Source organism: Octopus bimaculoides, chromosome 4 (assembly GCF_046866305.1).
Source record: "Octopus bimaculoides isolate indiv1 chromosome 4, ASM4686630v1, whole genome shotgun sequence".
NCBI classification, from domain to species: domain Eukaryota; kingdom Metazoa; phylum Mollusca; class Cephalopoda; order Octopoda; family Octopodidae; genus Octopus; species Octopus bimaculoides.
In genome coordinates this window covers 16,305,205-16,325,053 of record NC_142931.1, presented here as the reverse complement: position 1 = coordinate 16,325,053, position 19,849 = coordinate 16,305,205, and the positions used below count along the sequence as shown (strand labels likewise).

Sequence of the window (19,849 nt, the reverse complement as noted above, 5' to 3'; positions counted from 1 at the left end):
CAACCTACCTTCATCCCTCTGTTAGTCTTATGTGTAAGAGACTGCTTTAGTCCACCTCATCCCATTGATTCCCTCAGCTTTTACAAAGCCCATGTACTGAAGAACACAACAGTCCACCCTCACCACTTCTGCCACCAAAAAGATTCAAGGAAGACCTCAAGCACACAAGAGCCAGTTAGACAGGAGCGGACAAAAATTATGGCAGATCGACCATACAGGCAGAAGTTAGCTCCCTTGTGCGTAGCTCACAATATGGGAAGTGTGACTAGCAGCGGCAGTAGTTTCAAATAGGGGAAGTAACTCTAGAAAGGACTGTGTTGTTTAATCCTAGTCTCTCTATGTAGAGTAAGGACCCAATACTGTAACATCTTAAGGTGCAGTGGCTCACAGTTTTTCAATACCTTGCTGAAAACACTTAGAGATATAAAAGGCGTAAATGAAGATATATTAAAAAAACACTTAGGTAAATATTTTTCTAAGATACCAGCTAAACGCACATCGCAACAACGAAAGGCAAATGAGAGTGGTGATTCCCAACTCACCCATCCATGGAGAGAAGGCCAGGGAAATGAAATGAAACGAAATGAAATGAAATAAATCGAATATCACCCCCAAGGGTTGTTGCAGCCATTACTTCTAGTTGGAAGAAGTAAAAGAATGCCCCAAGTATGCTCAGTAGGAGGAGACCCTACCACATTTCTGCAGAAATACACTGCTTTCATTTCAATGAACTTTGGAAATAATGAAAAATTTATTAAAATAACTGTTTTTAAAAAGCTGATGTTAAGGTTTCAATTGAGATCGCTTCAATATAGGAATCTTATATCATAGAACAAAGGGCAGTTTCAGACAGGTTGATATCAAAAGGGTTAAGGTAGGTTTGTCTTTTATTCCAGAGAACCTTGCATTGCTTTGAATTGAAAGAAGCTGTTAGATAATAGCGTTGGATAAATAGCATTAGATAATAGTTGTTGGATAATAGCATTGATAGAATGTGGAATGAAAAGATAAAAATATAACATAGTTTGATAGCATTTATAAATTTTATGATTTTATAGAGCATTAATAAAGAAAACATACATAATTTAGAAAAGATAATTAAAAGACAATTGCAGTAGAAATACACAATATGTGCACTACTACAGTATGTCAGTCTTCAATGGCAAATAAAATGCTTGTATTTTAATAAATGCCATAATTACATTTTGGTGCTTATTTTTCAAAAAAATAAAGCTCACCTCAAATAATAAAATTTTTTCATAAGTATTTGAGTTTTACAAATTATATTTTACATAAACTGGAAAAGTGTCCACATTGCAACTTTTGAAAGGATTTAAAAAAAAAAAAAATTTTTAGATTTTTGTTTATTACAAAATTTAAGATTAATGCCAGCTCTGTGGTGCTGTCTTCATGATACCAAATGAGACATTTTCTGTACTTTTTAGCATCAATATTTGTCTGCAATGAGAAGAAAGAAAATAACTAATTACATTTAAGAAGCTAGATGGTATGAAGTGTGTCTCTTTATTATTATTATTATTATTATTATTATTGAGGGAGCAGCCATCAAAGTGATACTGGGGTACAAATATACAAAGCCCAATATACTCATCATGACTACCCATCTAATAAGGATACACCAGGCACATGCATCACAACCATATGTGTGTGACATGGTGATTTCATATCAAGATAAACAGTGCATAACCTTGCAGGTGGGACCCAGTTAGAATTTTCTTCAGGTTGGGTGTCACATCCCACTCAAAATAAGGTTTGTTTAGGGATGATGAATGAAGCACTCTTGTTTCCAGAGGTGAATTATTCAAACCACAAAAGATTCTTTTCAACACATGGCTATGATGCTCCCTCAGCTACATAAGGATCTGGAATATGATCACATACACTGTTTTGGCATTTTCTTTCCAGATATGGAAGTTTCAGTCATAAACTGAAAATACAGTTTTTGTCATATATCCAGAATTGTATCTCTTAATTATGTTTTCTCAAGCATTTAGCATTCCTGAATATTATATGCAACATAAACAAACCAAATCATGAACCAAAATACTTGTTTAAGAGATTGTGCACTCATTTGAATTATAGAATTAGAATATTCTCAGACTTTGTGAATTAAAAGTTAAAAATCTTGTTTCTATACTGTTTATGAAAGAACGAATTTCAAAATATATATCTACTGCAACCACTACAACAAAATGAAATTTTGAAACATTTAAATTTAGATCACTTAAAAACAAAGAACTAAGGACAGTCTCAGACTGATTGATATCAAAGATCAAGAAGTTGCCCAGGGGGACAAAAAGATTTATTTCTCAATGTAAAAAACAGACTATTTGAAATGTATGCAATGTTGCACTGCGATGAATTTTTGGCATTGAATACAGATGTTGAATATGTGCAGGAGTGGCTGTGTGGTAAGTAGCTTGCTTACCAACCATATGGGTCCGGGTTCAGTCCCACTGTATGCCACCTTGGGCAAGTGTCTTCTATTATAGCCTCGGGCCGACAAAAGCCTTGTGTGTGGATTTGGTCGATGGAAACTGAAAGAAGCCCGTCGTATATATGTATGTGTGTGTCTGTGTTTGTCCTCCCAACATTGCTTGACAACCGATGCTGGTGTGTTTACATCCCCGTAACTTAGCAATTTGGCAAAAGAGACCGATAGAATAAGTACTAGGCTTACAAAGAATAAATCCTGGGGTTAATTTGCTCGACTAAAGGCGGTGCTCCAGCATGGCCACAGTCAAATGACTGAAACAAAAGAATAAATGTAAAACTACCTGGCATCAATGAGCAACTGGAAGTGAGGTTGAGAGAGAGACCAGCTGGCAATGGAAGTATCAACCACTGTGAGCAGGCATGGATGTACATTGATGACCACTAGGTGAAAAAGTGATGCATATCAGCTGAAGCTGAAATGCCATGAATATTAGAACCATACATTCTATCTCAGCCATTTGACATGAGAAGAACTCATCATCATCATCAGAGGCTGCACCAGGTTCCATAGTCTGTCTTGGCTTGGTTTTTACAGCTGGATACCCTTTCTAATATCAACCACTTTACAGAGTGTACTGGGTGCTTTACATGTAGCACAGATACAGGTGCATTTTACATGGAACAGTTGCTGGAGATGAATACTGGCACTATGGACACCGGGTGGGTTGTCGAAGGATTAGCTAAATGATATACAATGGGTTGAATCAACTCCAGTACATTACCCATATTTTTTTATTGATTCTATAAGGCCAATAGTTGAACTTCATCTTTATGCTATAAACCCAGAACAAAACAAGATAAAACTACTATAAACTGAAAATATCCTCTAGTTTTTTTTATTATATTTTATTTTAATATTCTCTAGCACCTGAAAGTACAAGCCTATATGTATGGAAGACAGTAATTTTATTTAGCTTGATGCATCTTTTCAAGTAGAGCAAATGTGGCAATTTGCTATACTTGAAAAGATGTGTGCAGCTAAGTAAAATCGCTGTCTTCCATACATGTTGGTTTGTCCTGTTAGGTGCTGGTGCCACATAAAAAGTGCCCCTGCCAGTGCTACATAAATGCACTTGTGCCAGTGGCATGTAAAAGCCACTCAGCACACTCTGTGAAGTGGTTGGCATTAGGAAGGGCATCCAGCCATAGAAACTATGCCAAAACAGACAATTGGAGTCTGGACAGCTCCCCAGCTGGACGGCTCCATGTCAAACCATCCAACCCATGCCAGCATGCAAAACAGACGTTAAATAATGAAGATGATTATCAACTCTAGCGTTCTGGATTATCAACTCTAGTATTCTGGATGAACTACATACCCTCCTTCAGATTCCATTGTGATTACAGGTGAATGAGTTTCATCTTGCCGTAACGAACGACCACAATGAGCAAGGGATGTAATTAGACCAGCATGGCATGTTGACAGGTTTCCTTTCACTAAAAGTAAAGGATATCAAACATCAGTGCTTTTATAAAATGTTTATAAACGGGTGGGAAATGGGTAGATTTGCATAAAAAGGATGGGGAGATTTACATAAAGAGGGTGGGGAGATGGGGAGATTTACATAAAGAGGGTGGGAAGATGGGAAGATTTACATAAAGAGGGTGGGGAGATGGGGGATATTTACATAAAGAGGGTGGGGAGATGGGGGATATTTACATAAAGAGGGTGGGGAGATGGGGATATTTACATAAAGAGGGTGGGGAGATGGGGATATTTACATAAAGAGGGTGGAGAGATGGGGATATTTACATAGAGGGTGGGGAGATGGAAAGATTTAGATAAAGAGGGTGGGGAGATGGGAAGATTTACATAAAGAGGGTGAGGAGATGGGGATATTTACATAAAGAGGGTGGGGAGATGAATAGACTTGTATAAAGGAGGTAGGGAGAATAAGAAATAACAAAAGGAAGGAGCAAGTAGTTGGATATATAATGTAGGTGGAGAGAGAGAGAGAGAGAGAGAGAGAGAGAGAGAGAGAGAGAGTGACAGAAGTAGGATGAGAATGAGGGATGGGACTTACCTCCAAGACAGAGACCATGTTGGTCAGTGCAAATTACACCAGTCACTTCAGGATTTTCTCCTCTGAAACGAAAACAGATTATAATTAATCAACAACATGAAATAACAACCTCAGTAAAGATTTTATAAATATTTCAGTTTTCACATATATTAATTGATAAACTATATTCATTGTTCTCAGCCTAGTCAAATTGTACATTAGATCACTATATTAATCATACCATAATTATACATTGTTTAACATAATTAGTGTTGTTAATCCATGAATTCCTAAGATAATTATGTTAACTGAACAAATCTTAGATCTAACATGTTATTTGGAACAGGTAATTTTGGAAGCTTAATACCTTCCCAAATTTATAATTTTTTCTAGATTAATATTCAAGGTTGTATTTAATAAGGTTTAGTGAAAGTTTGAGTTTTTAATTTAATGTAAAATCTCTCTACAATTTGGCAACATGACACAATTAGCTACATTAGGTGCTTACAAATTTGCAGGGAGAAAGACGAGGGAATATTAAAAAATAGTAATGAATTGAATTGAAATCCCAGCAGTCTTGCATAATAACTGAAAATATTTTTTCACTGACAAAAAAAGGGCAGGGATCTTAATGCATAGAATTAATTTCATTACAAAATAAAATGCCCCAATCTGTAATTTTTGTAAAAATTTTAAAATATAAAATATAATTTTACAAGAGCTCTCTCTCTCTCTCTCGTTCAACTTTGTTTACTTACTCTCCAATAGAACAGCCAAAATTAACAAATGGATTTGTATAGAATAAGCAAGTTTTCAGTTAAGTTTTCGGGGACTGCTACATAAAAGTCAATAAATAAAATAATCATAAATAAATATTAAGCAGGCCTCTATATTATACAAGGAGACCCCGCTTCGGTCATGAATGACCATGGGATTCCACCTAGAAAGTTACCCTCCCAGGCACAAGTCTGAGCAAGGTTGTTTGTGGAAGGCTAGCAGTCGCCTATGCATACCAGCCTCCCCTCTCCACACTACTGATGTTATCCAAGGGAAAAGCAAAGGAGACGATACAGCTTGGTACCAGTGATGTCACAACTTATTTCTACAGCTGAGTTAACTGGAGCAACGTGAAATAAAGTGTCTTGCTCAAGAACACAACACGCAACCCGGTCCGGGAATCGAACTCTCAACCTCACGATCGTAAGTTCGATGCTCTAACCACCGAGCCATGCATCTTCACTATATATATCATACAAGTAATAATTAAAACTACATATCCAGGAACGGACACAACGAAATGCTCGAGGGAGTACGAAGTAGCGACGAACACACATCTACAACTGTTTTCTTAACTTCGAGACTTCCTCTTACTAGCATAGAATCACTTCAAGGGAGATAATACATGTGTGTTATCGAGAGTTACATTTCTTAAAGCCAATTCTTTTAAACACAATTCAGAGAAACTACTAAATTCTTTGCTCTTTTTACCCATTCAATTCCTCTCTTTCAATTTCTATTTACAATATCAGCCTAAGAATTGTATTACAGTAAAAGGGTGCCTAACGACGTCACCATTTTAAACACTGGAATCGTCTGCTTGTGACAAAAATACGTTTATACAAATGAGGAAAGGAAAAAAGAAATTATCTGTTACGATATGTCTCTTATGATTGCTTAAACCAAATGAAGCAGAGTCGTTGTACAGTCAATTATTTGAATTTTAATTCCATTTCAAAATTGTGTGAAAACATACATTCTCCATCATTATCATCACCATCATTATTTAACGTCCGTTTTCCATACTGGAATGGGTAGGACGGTTTGACAGGAACCGGCAAGTCAGAAGACTGCACCAAGCTCTGCTGTCTGCTTTGGCATGGTTTCTCCAGCTGGATACCTTTTCTAATGTCAAATACTTAACAGAGTGTACTGGAAAGTTGAAGGACATGAACCCTCTCAAAGTTGAAAAAATTTATTCCAAATATATCACTAACAGTAAATTCTTAATGGTTCATAATAGCTCTAGTTCTTTTGTCTATCTAAAAGACATTAAAAATAGTCGTACTGATACACTGACTACAGTGCCGATTGTCCTCCGTCATTGCTACTGACACTTTTCACACATAACGTCTGGCCATATTTATTTATTGCAATATGACGAGCTTAGAAAGATTATGAACTTTTATTTTTTTTTTTTTCAACTTTGGCTATAACAAGTCTTTTGCATTAAGAGTTGCATTCTAAGTACCTTTGGTATGAATAGATGAAAGAAAATCATTTAATGAACCAACAGAACTAAGCATTTCTTGGGAGTCAAAGTTTAATACCAAATTTTCCAAACTATCTGTGTGTGTGTGTGTGTGTGTGTGTGTGTGTGTGTGTGTGCGCGCGCGCACGTCTTATTAGCATCATCCCCTTTAACTGGTAATTAACATCATGATTTAGAATCTTCCTGTGCCCAGCCTCCTTTTATAGACAGTTACTCTATATCCATCTTACTACTCCGAATGTCTTCTTCCCTCCCTGAGGAAAAAGGATATATATGACAATATTTATGACCATACTTAGCCATGACCTGTCAACTCACTCTTGCCCTTCATTCCAAACAGACACAGTCCTCTAGTCTTAGATTTAGTATTTGATAAAAAGACAAATAAATTAGAAATGAACCACAATCCTTTACAAGCTATGACCCCAGTAGACCTCATGCCATTCTTGGAAGTGTAGTCTATTCTTAACTACAATAGTGACAACATGGATTTCTTCCATCTTCTTGCTCTGTTAAAGTATTTGAGAAAAATTATATTAATGTGTCCAACTAGTTAATATTCTGTTTATTTGTGCAGCTGATGATAGCACTGCATTTAAAATGACGTAATGATTGCATTGTTCAATTAAATGGAGCTGCCTGAAACAGTCTTACTGTGTCACTTCTTGATATCCTGTTGCTTATTTTTGATATCTTAACATATAAAATCCGTTTCGTCTGTCTGTCCGTTTGTGCGCTTATAACTCAAGTATTGTTCATGCAATTTCATTGAAATTTTAAACATGGATACATGAGAGAGCTGGGCATTCCAATAGAATAGCTCTCAGAAACAGACTACATACAAATTCGTTCTTCACAACTCCTGAAGCTGTTTTCAGATATGATCCATAAAAAGCACCATCTGAACGTAGCCGTTGCCAGTACCCCCTGACTGGCCCCCGTACCGGTGGCATGTAACAAGCACTATCCAAACATGATTGATGTCAGGCCCGCATGACTGGTTCCTATGCTGGTGGCACATAAAAAGCACCCACTACACTTTTGGAGTGGTTGGCATTAGGAAGGGCATCCAGCTGTAGAAACATGGCCAGATCAGGTTGGAGCCTGGTATATATCATCATCAACCAAGCTTATCATTGACGTAGAATACTTTAACAAGAGACCATCCATGAATGAGCAATTAATGATGTACTTTAACCCATCAAAATATTAAGTGTTGTGTTATGAACCGAAAACAATACAAAATTGCTTTCTTTATACCAAATAAGGAAGTTGTCCAAAATACACTATAATTGATATGTAGTTATGTCTATGAATTTGTTTTGCTCTAATTATGTTCACAGGCTGTGAACTAATTGCTGAGAGTTATGTGGCAGAATACCAAGCAATTATTCTCTACAGGAAACCCAGCAATGATGCTACACCAGGCTCCAATTTGATTTGGCAATGTTTCTACAGCTGGATGCCCTTCCTAATGCCAACCACTCCGATATACATACATATATAAAATATTGGCTGCCAATGAAAGAATACAGATGGTTTTTTGGTGGGAGGAAAGTTTCATATCAAACTTTGGCCTCCAAGAAATGCTAAGAGCTGTCACTTCCTTGAGTGACATCATGCTCTTCAGCATGAAAGGATAAGCACAACAATACTCAAGGAAATTCCTAATAATTCATACAAGACATCGGTTATCTTTGAAAAGAATGTTCATATTCTTTCCTGTTAGTTTAATATGAAGACCAAAAGTGTAGTCTAACAAAGTAATTTTTAAAATGTTAGCATCATTGCTGGGTTTCTTGTAGAGAATAATTCCTTGGTATTCTGCCACATAACTCTCAGCAATTAGTTCACAGCCTGTGAACATAATTAGAGCAAAACAAATTCATAGACATAACTACATATCAATTATAGTGTATTTTGGACAGCTTCCTTGTTTGGTATAAAGAAAGCAATTTTGTATTGTTTTCTGTTCATAACACAAGACTTAATATTTTGATGGGTTAAAATACATCATTAATTGCTCATTCATGGATGGTCTCTTGTTAAAGTATTCTACGTCAATGATAAGCTTGGTTGATGACACAACTCTGCTGAGATCTAAATACTTTCCATTCCAAACCAGAAACATCAAATTAATCTAAACATCAAAAAAATGTAGATTTAGATTTTCTTTTTGAAGATGGAAATTAAACACTGCCTTTCACACACACACACACATATATATATATAAGAACACTGTAAAATATTTTGTATCTACTGGCAAGATATCCTTCTTCTAGTTATTTTAGTGTTCTTGGCAATAAAAATGGATAATAATGATTAATTGATGGATGGATGGATGGAAAAGTCACAATGAAGTAGTGACAAAAACAAATTGCTTGTGGTATTCATATCTACCTTATCTTTTTTTTGTTGGTATGATGTCCTGAAATTTAGATCTTAGAAGTAGTTCTGATTATAAAAGTCGGTAGAGACATAACTAAATTGGCTGCAACACTGAGTTGGTTATTTACTTTAAAGTTCTGTCATTATCATCATCCTTTAACATCCACATTCAATGCTGGCATGGATTAGACGGTTTGACTGGAACAGGTTCCAGTCTGATTTTGCTTGGTTTCTACAGCTGGATACTCTTCCTAACGCCAACCCCTCCAAGAGTGTGTAGCAGTACAAGCAGTCAGCACCATGTTGGATGAGATCTCACGGCAGCCATTGCCATCTCCGAGATTGGAGCGAGATCTCACCTGCATCCATTTGCCATGCGCGAGATCACAACGAGGCTCGTGATGGCAAACTGGATAAAACAGCCAAGCAACCAGATTCGATCTTTTTCCCTGTGACCGCTTGCAGAGCACACTTCACTGGCTGGGCCTCTAGGCTAATCCGCTCGTCACATCTCCTGAGGCAATGGGCCCGCGTAACAGAGAATGATGAACTCACACCGCATGAGATGGCTGCAGAGAGCAACGCACTTTCACCTTTGTGTATTGTGTAAATAAAACTGTTTGAGAACCTGCGCTTTACCTCAGACTTGTTTCCTCACCTGCTGGAGCCTTAACACGAAGAACAAGAAATTAATGAGAGAAGGCGATATTCAACCGATATCGAGAACCTTGCCTCCCATTACAAATGGTGACCCCCGAGTGAAGAATTTCCGGCAACCGAAAGAAGCTGCAGTGCACCAGAAGACTCCACTGAACTGCCAGTCATCATTCTGTCTGCTGCCACGTTTGAATTGCCCCCGTGAAAACAGGACTTTACCAGTCGCACGCCATTTTCTAGCGAATTTTTTCAACTGACAAGAAGACAAAAAAAGCCACCAGCATAGGTACTATTTACATGACATCAGCAATGGCCATGGCTACAGTTCCACATAGCTTAACGAGTCTCCTCAGCACAGCATATTGCAAATGGTCTCAGTCTCTTGTCATCCGTGAAGCCCACCAATCAAAGATCATGCTACCAGCAACAGTCACGATTACAATTTCATGAGTGCCATTTGCATGATACCTCCAACAGCCACAACTACAATTTCACTTGGTTTGACAAGTCCTCTCAAACACAGCATATTACCAAAGGTCTCGGTCACTTGTCATCAACTCCATGAAACTCAACATTCGAAGATCATGCTTCTCTATCTCGTTCCAGGTCTTCCTGGGTCTACCTCTTCCACAAGGCCAGTAATTTCAAGGGAGGGCTAAGTCGATTACACTGACCCCAGGGCTCAACTAGTACTTATTTTGACGAGCTCAAAAGGGGTGAAAGGCAAAGTCAACTTCAGTGGAATTTGAAGTCAGAACATAAAGATGGATGGAAAAGCTGCTAAGCATTTTGCCTGGATGGCTAACGATTCTGCTAGCTCACCGCCTTCCTATATACATATATATTGATATATACTATGCAATATAATGTTAAAAAAGATTAGCAACAGATACAAAAATGAAGAATTTTAATAAGTTCTCAATTGTTTACAATTCTAAGATTCAAAAACAGAAGCATCTGAGGACAAGTTTAGAGACAATAGTAGAATATTTGCAATGACGAAGAATAAAATAATTACAATCTTTACAACATACTATGAAAGCCAAATGGTAGGTTGAGTACAAATTAACATTTAGACATATCAAATAATATTGCTAAAAGAAAACACTTGAGTAAGAATGACATTTAATGAGAATGGATGGGAAGTGATTTATTGAAGTTCTGTGAACTTATAATAGATGGTAGATAGGAAAGTGAGAAAAAGATGACTTGAAAAGAATGGTCAACATCAACAGTTGGTTTGTAGTGAACAGAAAATGAAAACTGATGTATAAAGTTGATAATTCTTTTGCAGTTCTATCCAGCTTATCATCGATTTGTTTCAGTCAATGGACTGCAGTCATGAGGGGGTACCACCTTGAAGGGTTCCACCTTGAAGGGTTTAGATGAACATATTAAACCCTGTATGTTTTTTTTTTCTTCTTTTGTTAAGTCAGATACTTATTTTATTGGTTTCTTTTACTGAACCACTAAGTTACGGGTTTGTAAACAGACCAACACTGATTGCTAAGCAGTGCAAGAGCAGACACACACACACACACACATATATATAGAATGAACTTCCACATAGTTTCCACCGATCAAATTCACTCACAAAGCATTGGTCAGCCTGAGGCTACAGTAGAAGACCTTTGTCTAAGATTCTGCTCTGTGCATACACATAAAGGTGTGCACACATACACACACACACACACATATATATATATATATATATATATATATATACCCATGCTAGCATGGAACACGGACGTAAAACGATGATGATGATTATTATGACAGGCTTCTCTCAGTTTCAGTTTACCAAAGGGATTTGGTCAACCTGAGATTATAGTAGATACTTCCCAAGGTTCTATACAGTGGGACTGAACCTAAGTTCTTATGAATGGGAAGCAAGCTTCTTAACCACAAAGCCACATCTGCCTTCAGACACACACACACTTTACATTGTCAGAGAAATTCTAATTTGTATGTGGTTCAAGTAGAATACTAAATGTTCTCCTCTCACTAATGAAAAAACATTTAATTTATTGCAAAAAGAAACCAAACACATAATAATATACAAAAAACTGCAAATTTTGGAATGTAGATGTGAAGGAAAAAAATTAATACTGATTCATACCCTAACACTCAACCACAATATTAATTCGTAACACAGAAAATACATGTTGGCTTCAACAACAGAAAAACTCCCACAAATACCATTCTAACTTGATTCAACATTAGTAAAGCTTTCACCTGAATTTTCCATTCATGCAAAATACAACCAACACTACCTCAAGGAACATCGCCAAATGCTGGCAGACCACCAAACCTATGAAGTGTAGAAAAACAACACTACCACCATCTGGTAATTTCTAGCAGTTGAAATATTTTGACATTCCATATAATATATTGAAGAAAATGATTTACCATAAATCCTCGAGTATAATCCGCATTTTCTTCCCAAAATTTAAAGGTCAAAATCCCTAGTGTGTACTATATACGAGGTTAAAAATGAAAAATATTTTCTAAGCAATGTCCGAGTCTCTATTTGCTGTCCGGCAATGTTTATTCAGACGTATCTTGTGATGTCGGGTGCGAAAATACCTTAAGCTATATTTATTTTTCACTGATGTTATTACTGTTATTTCTTTATTTTCAAAGTGCACAAAAAAGCTACACGCTTGCATTATGTTATATATACAATAATAATAAAGGACGTTACCGTATATACGTTTACAAACCAAGGACGTTATCTAGACCTCCTTGACTCAAGTTAGAGAAGGGGTGCATATTATACACAAGGTTTAGGTTTTTCAGAGGTACAGCCCCCTAAAAATCCCCTGCGTATTATATTCAAGGGCAGACTATATGCAATATAGTCTTTTAAATATAATCAACTTATTGGCAGTGTTTTTGGTGGTGTAGCAAAGGGATTTTGAAAAGAAACTGAGTGCTGCTCCCACATCTGGAACAGTATTGTTGCTACACACACACACACACACACACACACACCCTGGACAGCATCCAGAGAAGGCTCACTCAAATAACTGGTATTAAATCACTCATAGACATACTCCAACCTCTAGTTCACAAGCATGCTGTCACCTGTCTGACTTTTCTATCACTATTCCTCAGTACAGGCTTGTCACAAGCCTTCACCACAAGACACCCGCCATTTGTCTCTCCACCTCTCTTTACCCTTGTTGTATTCAAACCTCTTCCAATCACCTCACACTAAGACTGGTTTCACACATACAACACCTTACCCAGTGATCAAAAGAAAGTGAGCAGCTTTTCACGTTTACCAAAATGACAAGAGTAATGTGTACAAAAAGAAAGTTTGCCAGCAAATACAAGCAGTATGTACTGGGTACTTTTTTCTCATGCCACCAGCACAAGTGAAGTCACCACACAGCTTGCAAAACTACAAACCTCATGAAGAGAGAAGGAACTTTATGCAAGGTGAATAGGGATAAAATATGAGAGAAAGAGGCAGGAGCAGAGTGTGCAACAAATAAAAGATCTGTAGACAGCATCAAACAAAGACCAAATGATGAACAACCTAGCTGCACCATCTGACATTGCAGAAACCAAAAAAGAAAGCAATTTTTTGCTAAAAGTTGAGACAATCAAATTTGACAGGATTTGATAACTGAAGCACTAACAACAAACAACCTCAAAGATGCAACCATTCCTACTATCTTCAAGAAAGAAAACAAATTAGAATGTGGCAAGTCCAGACAACTCTCACTTTTGTCAAATACTTGGAAAAATTCTGGTTCGAATCCTGCTCAACCATCTCATCCCATTATCAGAGAATCTCTAGTTCAAATCTAGTTTAGAACTTTTCAGAACTATTACTCATCTGGTGTTCTGTGCACACCAGCTATGGGAGAAATGACATGAGCAACACAAACCATTACACATGGCTTTCTTTGATGCTGTAAATCTGAAGCCCTGTGAAATGTGCTAGCCAAACATGGGATGCTCACAAAAACTCATCACAATCCAGCAACTTCTGCATGACAGGAAAGCTGAAGTGCAATGCTTCTAACTGGGGCATCCATGTATCTACTCCACAGCAAGACACCTATCCTTGTCCCTCTATACCTTTAATCTCTCAACTGGCACAAAGCCACCCCTGCCTAAATACTACTCCTCCTCCCTCCAGCCAAGCAGTTTTGTCTGGCAAGTTGCTTAGTGACTGCCTGTGCTGATGTCACAAAGAAGCACCCAGTCAGTACACTATAAAGCAGTTGATGTTGGGAAGGGCATCCAGCTGCAGAAACCAAGCCAAAACAGACTTTGAAACCTGGTGTAGTTCCCAGCCTTATCAGCTCCAGTGAAAGAGTCCAGCCCATGCCAGCATGGAAAACAGGTGCTAAATGATGAGAAATGGAGTAAGACAAGGGTGCACAATTGCCCTAATACTTCAAGCCCACTATGGGCAAGTCTCCTTCATTGGACACAAAACTCGGCTTGCAAAGACCTGCTGGGGCAAGCAAAAGCGAAATCGTGATGGCACCTGTGCCCACCGCTGCCTTTCTGGCACTTGTGCCCGTGGCATGTGTAAAGACTTTCAAGCGAGATCGTTGCCAGTGCCGCTGGACTGGCTCCTGTGTAGGTGGCACATAAAATACACCATTTTGAGTGTGGCCGTTGCCAGTACAGCCTGACTGGCCTTCGTGCCGGTGGCACGTAAAAGCACCCACTACACTCTCAGAGTGGTTGGCGTTAGGAAGGGCATCCAGCTGTAGAAACTCTGCCAAATCAGATTGGAGCCTGGTGTAGCCATCTAGTTTCACCAGTCCTCAGTCAAATCGTCCAACCCATGCTAGCATGGAAAGCGGACGTTAAACGATGATGATGATGATGATGAATTTCATACTGCAAAGTAAGCAAGTCATTTAACTCTGGCATTCTCCACAACAAAGCCCATGACTACTTTGATTATTTGAACTTTAGTTCACAGATGTCACAGTTTGTGTACCTTCAGAAAAAGAGCTACAGACAATATCTTCTCCACACATATGAAAGCATAGGTCAAACTTTCAACATAAATAAAGCTATGATCTTGCATCTCCAAACAGCCAACAGGCAGGAACCTAGTTCAGCTAGTCAATGATGTGGACGATGATGGAAAATGTTGAGCACTTCCAATATCTGGGTAGCTATCAATCACAGAATGCAGCTATTGATGAAGAGACCCAACCACTAATAAAATATACTAGCATACCCTGTTTGTCTGAGATGACAGGTATATGAAATGTGTGATCTGAGACAACTAAATTTCTGGTGTATAACGTATGTATAAACTCTCCCAGATAGTTCTGAAACCTGGAGAAATTATAGGTTGTCACTCCATAAGCTGAAAATGCACTATCAGAAATAGATGTCTGAAGAAAATCACATACATTCAGTGAGAAAGAAAATAGCAGAATGCCAGCATGCTTGAGCAAGCCAGTATCTCCTGCCTTGAAACCCAAATTACAGAATATCAGTTTCAATAGGCAGTACTGGATAATCAGGCATGACTGTATGGTAAGAAGTTTAGTTCCCAACCACATGGTTCCAGGTTCAGTCTCATTGCGTGGTACTTTGGGCAAGTGTCTTCTATTATAAATCCATCAAAGCCTTTGAGTGTATTTGGTAGATGGAAACTGAAATAAGCCTATCATGTGTGTGTGTGTGTGTGTGTGTGTGTGTGTGTGTGTGTGTGTGTGTGTGTGTGTGTGTGTGTGTGTGTGTGTGTGTCCTTGCCGTGACATTGCCTGACGGTTGTAAGTGAATGTCACTGTCACACAAGCAATGTCATTCATTTCCAGTATTCTGCAAGATCATATCTGGCCATGGAGAAATTTTACCTTGCTTGGAAACCAGTGAGGATTGATGACAGGAAGGACAGCCAGCCGTAGAAATCTGCTTCAATAAACTCCGTCCAACACATATAAGCATGGCAAAAAGGATGTTGAATGATGATGATGATGATGACGAACAACTGTTTTACTTCAAGGTGAACGAAGGAAAGCACACACGAGGACAAATGAAGTGGTTCCAAAGACAAAAGCAATCTGAAGAAGTATGATATGTACATGTGAGAAACGTTGGTAAACAAATGCCACACGACGAAATGGATTATCTATTATAGAACCCAACACTTCGATACATGAACCAAATATCTCAGCAATAAATGTCAATGAAGAAGGTAGTGTGACATGACCTACAGTACCACGTCTCCCACGCTCAGTCTGCAAGCAGACTTGTAGGTCTCTTATTGGCCTACATAACGACATGTAGACTCGCAAAGTTATATCAAACAGACGGTGATCTTTCATCCTAACCCCCAAAGGATTTTCAATGACTACATCTTCAAAACAATATCTCAGTCACTGTCACTCAACCTGAACATATACATTCAGAAATAGCCACAGAATCAATAGACTTCTTAGGTCTGAAACACTAATTTAGGAGGCAAACCACCAAGAAGTGCAACAGTCATGCTCAGACCAAGTTACCTTGCCCATCTCTGCTGTCGCTACCACGAGAATCTGTGTAGCATAGAAATACTGCACAGTATCCAAAATGCAACATGTCCAAGCTTTCATACAATTCATCAATGTATATAAGATTGCGCTCTATGGTTGCCAAAATGATGAAGGTCTTGTAAAACTGGGAAGGTAGACCCGAGTCATACTTCATCATTCAACCAACAACCTGCATAGCATGGCTTAACCAAGATTAAATTCTACATCACCTAAAAATATTAGTAAAATACCACCTTAAGAACACTGTGACATACACAGTCCAAATAAAAGTACATAGACTCAAAAATAGCAACATCAATAATCTCACTAGCCACAAACAATGTACTGGAATGTACACCGTCATCGATAAGTGCAGTAAGTCATCAGAACCTATCATGGTCGTTCAATTTGCTAAAAATAGCAGCTAAACCCATCTCAAAATCATATCCTACTGTTTTAAAAAAAAATATATTTTTAGATACCCTATAGGTGAGACAGTCACGACTGGAATGCTTTTCATCATAGGTCTAGTCAATCAGGACTAACATAGCGTTAAGCAACAACTAACATACATAAAGAATGGACAGTGTGAAAAAAAGAAACGTCCGAGATGTCACATTGCGTCCCAGTTATTTTTCGATTGGGTTAAATGAAAATATAACCGATTACAGAGAACAGAAATGAATTTTCCAAAATTAACAGTTATAATGTACGTCCAACGGAAATTGAACAACATTCTGTTGTCATACTATATATGTACTCGTATAGGTAAAGGAAACTGCGTCGGCAAAAATTACTGAGTTTTTTCGTCCCTCAGACGAAGATTAACCCAGAAAAGTGGTTTCCTTTTTTCCTGACTACAGCTACGAACATAACCCATCTCCTAAACTATATAAATATCCATGGCAGCAGTATTTGGTAAGGTGTCCGTGGCCTAGAAGCATCTCAGTGAATTTTAATTATACAGAGAGCGTCCAGGTAGTCACTCGACCTGCTAGAAACAGCAGGTAAATCACACCTTACTGTCTTGAAAGTGTAAAAATATACATTATTTACGGCAGGGGTAAAAATACGCACACAACTCGTTTTCGGCGTAACCCTAACCCTAACCCTAACCCTAAGCGCCGAAAACGGATGGTGTGCGTATTCTTTACCTTTACTTTATTTACTTTAACCCTACATACTCATGAGACAGAATGGACAAGATTAGATTGCCTTCGAAACAGGTCTGGGTAATTTTTCAGATTAACACCCGCACGATCTTCACTAGGGTGTTAGGGTTAGGGTTTTAGGGTTAGTTTTAGGGTTAGGGTTAGTGTTACAGTTATGGACGGAATTTCCTAACCCAAACCCTAAAACCCTAACCCTAACACCCTAGTGAAGATCTTGCGGGTGTTAATCTGAAAAATTACCCAAGTTTGCTCAAAATCGAAAGCTTGGTTACAACAGCAACAATATATACATCGTTTATGACCCAAACCGGTGTTGGCCGAAAATGTTTGATAAATGCAAACCAGAGTGAAGTTATTTACGTAGCAGAATTCTGCCGAATATATCATACACGATGACATGTATTTTCATAAAACACAAACACTTTCAGAATCTCAGAAATATGTCACTTGTGTTAAATAAACACTTTAAATCAGCTTTCGGAATTTCTTCAAACCCAAACAAATGATTGTTACTTTAAATAGTTATTTTCCAAATGACGGTAATTCCGTCTTATATTTTAATTTGTGATAACCTAATTCATTTTGTTGTTTTAGATCTTAAGAAAAATTACTACTATTTATACACTGAAGGATAATTCGTAAGAGATTATATTTTAATAATACAAAGGTTCCTTAAATATAAATTAGACAATACTGCGACGCCCCCCAAGTTCTGTTAGTCGCATCTTCAATGCGATACGACAACCTTGTTAGGAATCATTGTTTCATGTTACCATTACCAAAGTACAGTATCAATTATGAATTGAACTGCTAAAACTGTCCTGACCAAGGGTTCAATACAGAATAATGTTTTTCTACTTAAATAAAGAACTAAATATTTCATTTTTGTAAAGCGGATGTTTTAAGTAAACATAGGCAAATTACAAATACATATATATGTATATATATATATATATATATATATATATAGATATATACACAAACTTTGTGTGGTAGACTTAACCAGTCACTCGGTTTAACACTACCATCTGGCCCTTGGAACCCTTTAGCATAGTCCTCTCTGGTACAAACATTTGGACCAAGTCTTTTCTTACAACTCACCTATCACGGAGACCCTGAAAAACATAGAGCCATAGGCGCTGCTCCCAAATATATATAGTTCCGTTCTTTAGTAACAATATAGTTCTAAATTACTATCACATGGTATAAATCTGCACTTAACAACAACTTGGCCAGAGATGAACTTAGCAATTTTTTTAAGTATCAATCAAGTATTGGAGTTGATCTAATCGACTATATTCGTCCCTTAAATGAGAAGTCTTGCAGCATATTTTAGAAATCAACATTCTTCAAGAAGTCATAAAGTCAATGGAAACGGCCGAGCATTGGAATAAATATTTCTAATGAACTATTAATAATGTATAGTGAGAAGAATCGAAACTTTCTGTTATCAGTAGTTAAAAGAAATAGACTAAAAGTAGATATCGCAATCGTGGTTTCTAAAATATGTTATCCCAAAGGTTAAATACTATGACCCATACAACATCCAAGGGTGTTTATGTAGAAAACAGCTTTAAAATAACCTTTAAAAACCTTTAAAATAATGAAATTTAATTCGAAAACGATATCGAAATGAATTATTAATATATATATATATATAAAACAAGTCGATCCTCTTTACATAGAATGAACTATGTACAGTTTATAATTATTATTTTGTCAGTCTAACAGATCAAATAATAGATCGATTTTTTAGTAAGAAACTATGCTTATAATATTATTCGATTAATGGTTTATAGTATATAGCTTTAGGGATTATGTAATTGACATGGGGTCTATGAAACTGTTCCCAATCATCGCTTATATTTACTCATTAATATACTGTGCGTAGCGGAAGTCTAGCAATTTAACAAATATTCTAATGAATGGAGAGCAATAATAGACGTAAAAGGAAAATATCCTAACTTACACTTCTGTAAGTACCTTGTTCATCTGAGACTCCATTGTAAATATGTGTAGTATTTAGTCAACAATTCTAAAGTCTACGTCTAAATAGCAACAGAGATGGCTTCAAGTGTGAGCTATGTTGACTAAATGTGAGATATTGGGAAAGACTTCCTCTAGGAAGTGATTGCTGCTGCTATCTCACTGTGGCAGAACAACTAACACGTTGGGATCGGAGAAATAGTACGACGATACCATTTTAATACAGAGGGGTGGCAGTGTATTTTTATAAACGTGTTCAGAAACCCTAAGTCGATACGCTTTTAAATTTAGAATGTATGGTGTGTAATAATAGATAACATTGATCGAACATCCCGTCTTTTTAGAGAAGTA

The 19,849-nt window shown here is 37.4% G+C and overlaps 1 protein-coding gene across 1 annotated transcript; it reads right to left on the bottom strand.

Moving 5' to 3' along the window:
- Window positions 1-1,021: 1,021 nt before the first annotated feature.
- On the bottom strand, window positions 1,022-19,674 carry LOC106877072 (ragulator complex protein LAMTOR5). Its single transcript, XM_014925861.3, has 4 exons — window positions 19,482-19,674; window positions 4,542-4,603; window positions 3,837-3,954; window positions 1,022-1,458 (listed from the first exon to the last, which is right to left on the bottom strand). Exons 1-4 carry the CDS (start codon window positions 19,514-19,516, stop codon window positions 1,383-1,385), a joined length of 291 nt encoding a protein of 96 aa, XP_014781347.1. The 5' UTR covers window positions 19,517-19,674; the 3' UTR covers window positions 1,022-1,382.
- Window positions 19,675-19,849: the final 175 nt, after the last annotated feature.

Bases quoted from the DNA above. Each gene is read 5' to 3' on its own strand.
- LOC106877072 (XM_014925861.3), bottom strand. From the start codon at position 19,516: ATGGAGTCTCAGATGAACAAGGTACTTACAGAAGT. The intron at 4,604-19,481 runs GTAAGTTAGGAT...TTTTCGTTTCAG, and splicing joins AACAAGGTACTTACAGAAGT to AGGAGAAAATCCTGAAGTGA. The intron at 1,459-3,836 runs GTATGTAGTTCA...TTCTCATTGCAG, and splicing joins ACAATGGAATCTGAAGGAGG to ACAAATATTGATGCTAAAAA.